The 10,683-nt window shown below is 39.4% G+C and overlaps 1 protein-coding gene across 1 annotated transcript; it reads right to left on the minus strand.

Moving 5' to 3' along the window:
• Positions 1–1,670: 1,670 nt before the first annotated feature.
• On the minus strand, positions 1,671–9,033 carry LOC143413106 (G2/M phase-specific E3 ubiquitin-protein ligase-like). The gene is made up of 10 exons (XM_076875418.1): positions 8,948–9,033; positions 8,748–8,826; positions 6,555–6,613; positions 6,407–6,472; positions 5,116–5,203; positions 4,814–5,028; positions 4,426–4,693; positions 4,129–4,283; positions 3,657–3,889; positions 1,671–2,417 (listed from the first exon to the last, which is right to left on the minus strand). Exons 1-10 carry the CDS (start codon positions 9,031–9,033, stop codon positions 2,167–2,169), a joined length of 1,500 nt encoding a protein of 499 aa, XP_076731533.1. The 3' UTR covers positions 1,671–2,166.
• Positions 9,034–10,683: the final 1,650 nt, after the last annotated feature.

A 10,683-nucleotide genomic window follows, 5' to 3' on the forward strand; every position in this document is an offset into this window, starting at 1 on the left:
TACTTCAGACCCATCCACAAACTCAGACAAAAACTGGTTCATCCCAAAGACAAAACTCCTAAACACAAACTTAACAACGTAGTGTATGATGTACAGTGTCGCGAGGAATGCCCAGACCCAGGGCTGGACTGGGACAAAAAATCAGCCTGGGCATTTTGACTAGAGACTGGTCCACCAGGTATTATAGGAAAAACCATAAAGCCTTTGAATGAAAACAAACGTCGTTGTGACAGTGATGTACACTGTCTTGTACACTGTCTCTAATATTAGGGGACTTTAATCATGTCTCGCTGGACTCCACACTGCCCACCTTCACCCAGTATGTGACCTGCCCCACCGTAGGCAATAAAACATTGTACTTAATGTATGCCAATGAAAAAGTGGCATACAGTTCATCACCTCCCCCTGCCCAGGGAAGATCCGATCGTAACCGAGTGCGTCTTGTCCCTGTGTGCAGCCCTTACTGTGCAGGGAGCCACTAATCACCCACACAGTGCAGAGATGGTCCGCGGAGGGCATATAAATAAATAATAAAAGCAAGTAAATGACAGTATGCTCTTTCTGAAACAAACAAAAGGAGACCTTAACTTTTATGAAAATACCGCTTTACTCAGTTTAAAGTAATACCACTGTATAATAGCCTTCAAATTTAATAATGTTAACAGTATCTCAGGAATATTTTTCAAATCTCACCTTTTCCCCTTATTTTTCAGAGATTACAAGTTCATGTGTGACATTTATTTAAACCACCATGTAGCTAAAAGTAAAAACAAACACTGTAGAAGCACTTGTGGCTGTGTCCTTTGTGAACACACATTAGGGAAAATGAAAAACATTCATTTATAGAGTGTTTGATCTATAAACATGTACCACTGTGTAATCCTGTTTTTGGATGAACTGAGGCTTAAAAATATAGGCTAGAAAACGACTGTTCATTTCAGGGATTTTGGTTCCTTATCAGCGGAGTCAGACAGCATGAATATGATGAGGCTTGTAGAGATGACAGTAGGCAAGCAGACAAGTTTCCTGAGGTTGGGCTGAATGAACCTAGAACACAGGAAGAAACCTAAACAAGCATAAGGAACTTTAGCTAAATATATTGTCACGTACAGCCAAATGACAGTAATAAAGAAGGTAAGCCGTGACCATAGAAAAAGCAAAGCAATCACTGGATTGACTGTCCAAATTGCTACACACTTTTTAAGCATCGTTCACCAACAAACTGAGTCTAACAAATCATTTTCTTTACTTTGGTAATTACAGTTATTGCCTTATGTATAAAATATAATTTTAATACCAGTGTTCATTATCTTGACATTATTTTTTTACAAAAAACACTAGCTTTACAGCCATCATCTCTTACATAATTCTACCACAATACTACCAAATTCTACCACATTTACATAATTGATTTTTAACCAGGTTATAGTAAAAGGCCAGGTGCCAATCTCAGAGTTAACGCCGGAGTTTAAAGTCAGTTTGTTAAAACTGCTTTGTTCTCGAAAGCAGTAAAATTAATTCATAACTTTTAATTCTGAGTTGAGATGGATTCTTCAGTTCTTGGTTTGAGAACAGATGAGGGTAAATTCATTTAACCTTTTACCTTGACTTAAGCACATAATTGTACTTCATAGCCCTCGTCAATGGAACCCAATACCAGTATTTGACAGTAACAGGTAAGCCTCAAATTTAATTTTTAAATAGACAAGACACCATGAGAACTGACATTACAATATTTTATTTTACAAAAGTCAGTGTCTTTTAGTTCAAAGTTTGTCTGGCATCTCTTGTACATCTTGAAAATAAATAAATAAATAAATAAAAAAACCCACACTCTATGCAGTGTACTATAATTGAACATAAACAACAATTTTCCAAAAGAATATTTCTAGATGAATTGTCATTTGAACTATTTCCTGGAAACTTTCTGAACACCACTTATTTTGCATGGCTTGATGCATGAATACCCTAGTTGTCTTAACTGGACTATAAATATAACTATATACACAATGAACAGTCATTTGTAAAAACACTTTTAAAATGTAAAATCTTTAAGAAGCCTGAGTGCCAGGAGCAATCCCCTTTAAGAACACTTACAATAACAACTTCATCCCAAAAGGCCACAGGTTTTAACCACAGCTTCCCAGCATCAGTTCATGTATGCAGCTACACCTTTCCAAATCCCAGGGATCCTTTTAATGCATCGTTCATAAGATCTTTGAATTGATCTTCATCTGCAACACCTCTTGGGAGATACAGGGATAAGCTGCACATTGATTTGTATGGGAAGCGCCACATCCCTGACTCCTGATCGTAAAAGTCTATGTTGCAGGACTGTGGGAACCCCAGTGGTGGAAGTAAGTCAGCCCCAGTTATAAAGACCAGCAGCTCTTCAAATGTGTGGTCCACCTCTTGCTCTGTTAAAATACATACAAGTGTTAAATAAGGTGCAATGTGTAGATTTATAATCAGTTACACTGACTGCATAGTAGAGCAGTTGCGTTAATGACTATTTTGGAGTCAAAAACAGGTTTTTAGGCAAAACCATTATTGCAAAGCATTGTATTAAAAAAAAAAAAATACTCAAAGCAATCCTGCCCTCCTAAGACAGGAAATTAATTTTGGTCCTCCAAGTCAGACCTATATGTCAAGGACTGTTTATGCAATGTGTATTTTTTTTTTAAAGTTATTCATTCTGTCCTTGCAAGAGTACATTGGCTTTCTAGTGATGTCACATTTGCGTGGGTGTTGTCATTGCACCACTCGATTACCCTAGGACACTAATATACAGGAGGTTTCGTTATAGTCAATGGAATACCTGAAGGTTCTTCTAGTTAGGCAGTGCATCTAATTAACAAATGACACAAATAACACAATTTGAAACCTGTCTTAAACACTGCAAAAATACTGGGGGTGATCGTGGCTCAAGAGTTGGGAGTTCGTCTTGTATTCGGAAGGTTGCCGGTTCGAACCCCGGCTCGGACAGTCCCGGTTGTTGTGTCCTTAGGCAAGACACTTCACCCGTTGCCTACTGGTGGTGGTCAGAGGGCCCGGTGGCGCCAGTGTCCGGCAGCCTCGCCTCTGTCAGTGCGCCCCAGGGTGTCTGTGGCTACAATGTAGCTGCCATCACCAGTGTGTGAATGTGTGGATGACTGCTTTAGTAAAGCGCTATACAAATACAGGCCATTTACCATTTACTTAATTCTCAGATGTGCTAATACAATTGAATCTTAAATTTTACCATATTTTAAATACAAGTATGTAATATAACTATTTAATATTTTAGTGTTAGGAGATGTTTTCGGTCATGTAATAAAAATAATGTTTTACCAGAAATCACAATGAAAATCAAATTACGTCCTATCAGTCTAAACAAGATCTGGTAGAGATGACAGAGGATAAAAGAAATAATCTTCAAAAAATATTTGTTGTAGGTGGTTTCCTTTCAAATACCTCACCTAAAAGGTAAAATAGTCAAAAACTTCCTCATATGCTCTAAGAAGGGGTGGATTTTGCAAAGTTCTAAGGTTTTATTGCACCCAAGTGTTGTTTCGATTTAGTTGTCTGTATTTTGTATTGTGGACACTGTATTTAACATGAAATGCCTGAAGCAATTCAAACAGAAACAAGACATGTGTTGTATTCTATGTACTCACCCTGAATGGCCATAAGCCACCATTCCCACTGAAAGATGGTGGCTTTTTCACGTCTGTCACTTCCAGCTGGACTCCATCCAATGGTGAAGAGATCCTGGAAGCTGTTTCTTGTAAGTTTATTTCCTGCAATTGTAAATACAGGAAGGAACTGCTTCCAGCATCTCTTCACCATTTGCCAGAACCGACCACACGAGTCCATACCGGCAACAAACTGCTGAATCATGCTGGCAACCCTGTTGACCACAGATTGTACTCTCAATTCATACAACATAGCAAAATTGTGAAACAAAACAAAAAGTTTTGTCAAAACAAAAAGTTTTGTTTTGTCAATTTAAACACCACCTTAACTGCAATACAGATATCAACTCAGCAGATTGATGATTTGTTTAAGTGTTAACTATTAGGGGGGAACACAATGGGAAGATGAGCCCTGACCAGGAAACTACTTTGGAATTTTCTAGCAAATTCTCACCTGTGAAATGCAAAATGAGATACAATCTTGCCCCTTATCCTCTTAACATCAAGTAGTGTGGCAGTGTAGATGTCAGGGATACCACAGCCTGCAATCCAGTCCCCAAGGTGACTTTTCAAGTCTGCCAGGTCTTCTAGGGTGCTGAAGTTGGAAACCTTGAAAATCAGGCACCTCCATAAATACATACGTTTAAAGCATTCACTAAGTGCACTTACATTTTGAGACGTTCCACTTATGAGTTAAGCTATGCATCGTTTCATTGAATTTAATTACACCTCAGCATGCACACAGCTTTACCTTTTCTATGTTCTGTTTGATGTCTTCGTCCATGAAGACCTCTACATCGAAGTCATCAAGAGATGTCTTCTGGCCACACATCATACAGAACAGGTGTCTGTTGATACACCGTGGCCCTGGCCCATTGTGTGCTATCGACCAAGCAATCAGTTTACCAGCCGTATAAAACTTGTTGCTTGACAGCAACTGCTGGCTATAGCTGAACAACAGACTGCCAGGCTTCCCCTCAAAAATCCCTAGGGAATTCTGAGTTTCGACCATAAGTAAGCTGCAGGAAAAGATAGTAAAAAATAAAAAAAATTGAGTCAAATTGTGATTTCATCTTTGCAACAACAAAAAACACATTCACACATTCTATTATTGTGTGGGAGAGATGGGAATGGGTTACCGAAAAAATTCCTGCCTTGGGCCTCCATAATCATCGGCCATTTCACCAACAAATTCAATATTTGGCAATTTATGCCAGGCAAAATATGACTTAGAAAGTGCCATGCAGGCACTATGTAGGATTTTCCTTCGTCTGGCTATTATTGTACAATAATTGCTGGTGTCAAGATGTGTTTCCTGGAAATCTTTCAACACAGTCGCAAGGTCCATCTCGTCCTGAAGAAAAGGGGGGGGGGAGAGAAAGGTCATGACTACATGAAACACATACACAGCAGTTCTGGCAGTGTTGTTCATGAGACATACATGTGAATCATTTCGTTCAGGGGAAGCCAGGACAGCCTCATCCAGGTCTGATACTTCTGACTCTGCAGAGTCGATGTAAAACTCTTCCCTAAACAGAACAAATGCATTTGATTTTTTTAATATCATGTGTACATACTGAAATGGAATGACTCATATGATAAAAGAATCTGATTTCACATTCTTTTACTGTATAGATACAGGCACTTAAAATGGCCATGTGGTCCTTGATTGCATCTGTTGGAGCCCTTTGTCTTTTAACAAATTTCAAAATATTAAAATATAAAGTTTGTTGTTAGTTTACTTCTATTTTTGGGCTAATCATTTTTTATTTGTAGGTTAATGCTCATTCCATTGTTTTGTTGTTTATCTTATCAAGTCAGCCAGGAAGAATTTCAGGGCTATTTTTGATAACTTAAGAGACTGGTATAAGACCAGCATGCACTGAGATGGGCCTTTTGTTTTGTTTTGTTTTTAATTCGAGAGACAAGCAGCATGAAGCAACAAAAATGGATCTTGTTATTGGTTGCCAAAATGGATCAATAAACTATACAATGCAACTTTCAAGTTTTGACAGTGCAGTTTTCACCTGCGCACAAAAGATTATCACAGGGCAGCAGTGTCTTCTTTTCCTTTTTTTGTGAAACATAAGGAACTGCCACTACAGGGCCCATTTACTGGGAATAGTTTGGGTGATTTGTAGTTCCAAGTGTCTGAATGGTCAGGCTGACTAAAGTGTTATCGATGCATTTTCAGCAATTAAAAATACCAATATCATGACATCAACAAATCAGAAAAACATGAAAAAGCAAAACAGAAACCGAATGAGGCAATTAAACCATTGGTCTATATTCAGGGCACATAAATGTTATCAGTTCAATACATGCAACCTTTAAAATTTTAATATTCGCTGGTCTCACCCCGTATATTGTACTAATTGAGTGTCTATTTACCTATGGTGTGTGCTTTATAAGTTCCAGTTTACACTTAAGTTTTGGCATGTTATTCAACAACTACCACTTGCCTGTTAACCTCTGGTTCCTGGAGACCATGCCTACTAGAATGAGCTGTATGGTTTTCATGCAGACCACTGCAAAGGAATAGCAGAAATATTTCATAGCAGGAAGAGGACCCCAATGCAGATATTTATTGATCTAGACTACACAAAATGATCCAAGTTATAATAATGATAGAATTAGTTTGTACAACAGTTGTTTTACCAAAAAATAAAATAAAATCGTGCAATAGTTTAAGATTAAAATTCCAACTCATAAACAAACAGAGTGCCATTTACCTGATAACCTCTGGCTCCTGTACATTGTGCCTGCCATGGTCAGGTGTCTCGGTGTCATGCAGCACACTGCAATATGGTAAATATTGATGATGAGAGGGTGTAATGCATTTACAGTGCTACAGTCCAAAGGCAGTTGTCAAACACTTACATTGTCATTTCAGACTGCACAACTTCTCCACCAGTTGAGTCCTCATTGGCTTCTGTAATCTAAAACACCAGAGTATTAAAATATAAAAGAAATGGAACAACAAATGACAAACAAGAACAGAGGACAAGTCAAAGACAAGAACCAAAACAGCCACACCTAAAATGAATGAAAGCATAACCACAGAAGATCAGTCTTTGGGTAGGTATAACTTAGGATAACTGAGGGGGGAAAATAAATAAATAAATAAATAAATAAAGCAAAGGTTAAGGACATTAACAAAAGACAATGAAAAAGCCAAAACCCAGGAAACTGGGATTACAAGAACAAAATGACCCTAACCCTATGTTGGGGGAAAACTGTAAAAGACCCAGGAGAAATAAAGACACAATGAGACAAAGTTACTTTCTTTATCAAACGTGTACACGGGTGAGCTGCAAAGAACAACTCACACCATGCACAGTGGCTTGGTAATTTTTATAGGCACAGAGCACAGAGACAGTGAGAACAGGATAACAAATAATAAACAGATAAAATAAAACAACTCCATATATGGTGCTAGCTCGTCAGCAGAGAGCTAGGGAAGATAAAACAATCTAAAACAATATGTCCCAGAAACAAGATGTGTTTGCTGGGAAAGTCTAAAAAAGATAATTCTAAACTAATCTAACCATAGGCAGAGGGCAGACAAAAGGCATCTTTGTACATTTAAAAGAAGGTAAAGAAACATAGAATCATTTTTCCTGTAACATTCCCTCCTGTTTTAACTTATTTTAAATGTATACAACAATTGTCTGTGAAGGTTATTTATTAAGTATCTTAAGCAATTTTTTAATTTTCAAAATGTCAGCATAGCAGAAATGGAAGTCATTTGGTCTAAAGAATAAAACAAAAGAAAATAATAAAAAGAAAAACATAGTAAATGAAAATCATAGTAAATGAAATAACAAGTGGAATAAACAAGAAAAAATAATAAAACTAAAACTACAAAAAATAAAGGATAAAAACTAAAATGAAAACTTTGTATTTAAAAATGATGAAAACCTAATATGTAAAATGAAAACTTCAAAAAATACAAGGATGAAAACCTTATATTTAAAATGATGCAAACCTTAAATTGAAAACTTTATATGTAAAATGATGAAAACTTCATATTTAAAATGAAAAACGTTATGTTTAAAACTGAAAACTTCAAAAAATAAAAGGATAAAAACCTGCATAACCTACTAATGTTTTAATCAGTGCGTGATCACTTGACAAGTCATTTTTAATCACCACGTCATTTATTAGCAGTTATTACAAGTTCTCCTCTAACAGAATTGCAACGGGATGCTGGTCTTCTTCAGGCACGGCAACATAAGCAGTCATTGTAGTTGTTATCATCTTTGAAATCATTACTCTTAGGCATGGCAACACACACAACACTAATATGAGCAGTGCTATCATGATGAGACCTAGAAGGAAAAATGGCTTTGCTACAGCAGCCAGCCATGAACCGCTGAACAGCCAGTCCAGCCAGCCTTGTGCTGTAGCTGCTCCAGGTGTGTGGTCAGTGACATATTTTTGCAGACCGGTCAAATTCTGCAAAGCTTCATAAATGTCTCCTCCAGTTTCGTATCCATCAGGGATAAAAGTGCAACATGTTTCCCCGATCAGCTTGCAAACTCCTCCTTGTGATGCTGTTAGCAGGTCTAGTGTCAGTCTGTTCTGCAGCACCATCGTTCTGATGGCCTTCTGTTCTCCTGCTAAAGCCGGTCCCAGGGTCTTTGTCAAAGTTGATGTTTCGTAGCAGAGCATATCGGTTGACCTCCACATGATCCCGCACCTCGGCAGCTCCAATGCCGGGGATCAAGCTCTGTAAGAATTTCACTCCTCCTCAGATGCGAAACTCTGGTTCCTTTACTGCTTGGTGCCGTCCGTGCACATCCTGTCTGGTACTGAGTCTTTGTTTGTAGTGGCATCCGGTAGATAGGTGAGTAGGCAGCTCCCCCACTGCCCGCGATCCATTGTTCATCACACATACTGGCAGTTGCGCTGCGTTCAGCTTGTTCAGTAGAATTACATCAGGCAGTGGGTCTGAGACTTGGGGCCAGGTCAGTAGGTAGGTCTGTCCGGAACAGTTCACATTTGTGGGTGATGATGACCTCCAGGTTGCTTTTGCTGGGATGCTGTAGTTGGCCTTGGACCAAAGAGTACCGTAGCCTGGATGTGTTGCCAGGCCCAACAGACACCAACTGCGATCTTCAGGTATGCTGTACGGCCACAGGCCAGACGTCTGCGAGGATAGGGGCATATGGGTACATGCATAGCAGTCAGTTTTATTATTCCAGTGAGCTGTAGTGTTCATAAACTGCCACCAAAAGTTAGTGGCGTAGCCATGGGGAAACTTGGTGTACTGTCCTTTGTCATACAGTGTCTGCTTTTTCTCCATATAGCGTGACTTGTTGTCCCTCACGGAAGCAAAGGTGAGGAGCCCAGCCATGGTCAGGGCCGCTGCAGTTGTTAAGAGCCACCACCTCATGACGACGGGACACACCCTCCTGTCGCGAGTAGACCCCCTGGCCAGGAAAGCTGACCCCTCCACCGGGCGAGATCACAACAAGCCTGCCGTCAGCTGTGTTTAGATGGCTTCACTGACTCGCCTGCAGTGACTCTGATGGATCCAGGATGGTCGTTCCGCTATTTTGCAAGCTCCAATTTTTCCTTTGGAGCACTTTGATCAGAACCCAGTCACCGGGCTGTGATCTGCAAGACACTTGATAGACATCATTACATTCTTCGTCATTTACAATCATCTCTTTATTTTCCTACAACTTAGACATACATTTTGCTACTGAAATTGTATCTGCCTTTTTCACTGGGTAGATTTCTGGCCACTTTGAGAATACATCTATAACCACTAGGGTGTATTTTTACCCTTGGCATTCATTTAGCTCAATAAAGTCCATATGGATTGTGTGGTCTCAGGTTTCCCTGAGCATTATATTTTTGACACGTCATGCACGTTCTGACAAATTGTTTTGCTGAGGTTTCAAAATTTACAGTGTAGAATTTACAGTGTAGAAATGAGAGTTGACAATACTGGTCAGTCCCCCCGTTGACAAATGCGTACAGCCATGAGTCACTAATGCCGCCATTTTGTGGAGGAATTTTGGCAACACTAGCTTGCCATAACACATCATTAAGTCGTTTGTCAGAACTGCACCGTGTTTTAGCCATTTTGCCTGCTCTGCTGTGCTTGCTGCTTTTTGTTCATTTTTCAACACATCCAGTGTAATCTGATGTGTGTTTACTGCCATCAATGTGATGTTTGTCTTTTGTGCCGCCTATTTTGCTGCTCTGTCAGCAAAATTGTTGCCTGTAGTAATGAAAGAGTCAGTAGGCGTTGTAAGAGGTTGGCATGGTGAACCGGTTTTCCAGTTGGTGTAATCATTCCTCTGTTATGCCAAATTTTTTGCAAAATGATGCACAGCAGAGAAAACATACTGGCTGTCTGTATGTATGTTTATTAGTTTGTCTTTGTGTATTTAGCTTTCGCGTATCACAGCTATCAGCTCAGCGCTCTGTGCAGAACATGAAGAAGAAAATGGTTTTGCTTCTATTATTTTACTATCTGTGGTTACTGCGTAACCTACACAATTTCGGCCTGTGCTGTAAGGTCAAATGCTAATACCAGAAAAGAATGGCATGACTGCTATCTTAAGTTTTGTCAGAGCGTCTCTACCTAGCAAAGTTACTGGACACGACGGATCATATGCATTTAATAAAGCACCTGCGGCCACTTGCTGTATGTACTAGTTCTAAAGGGGCAGTTAATTGTTGTACAGTTGTGTGGCCTGCAGCTGACTTTACAACTAATTTGTCCTTTGAAAACTGTCAGTTTAAGTGGCTGCCTCAAAACTGTTTTGCATTATTTCTCTGTGGCCTACTCCTACAATCTCGTGGGAAGTGACCTTCCTCTCCACGGTTCTAGCAGGCGTTGTCTCTATGTTATCTGCTGTTTCTGCGTGGCTGTCTGCAGCCTTGGTGTTTGTGACTTTGCTCGCCTCTCTGTTCCTGATAGCCACCTGCGGATTAGTGTTTTAGTCTGTTGTCAACACATCAGCCTTATTTTGAAGTTACAGAATGCTTC

This window comes from Maylandia zebra, linkage group LG16 (assembly GCF_041146795.1).
Source record: "Maylandia zebra isolate NMK-2024a linkage group LG16, Mzebra_GT3a, whole genome shotgun sequence".
In the NCBI taxonomy this organism is placed as follows: domain Eukaryota; kingdom Metazoa; phylum Chordata; class Actinopteri; order Cichliformes; family Cichlidae; genus Maylandia; species Maylandia zebra.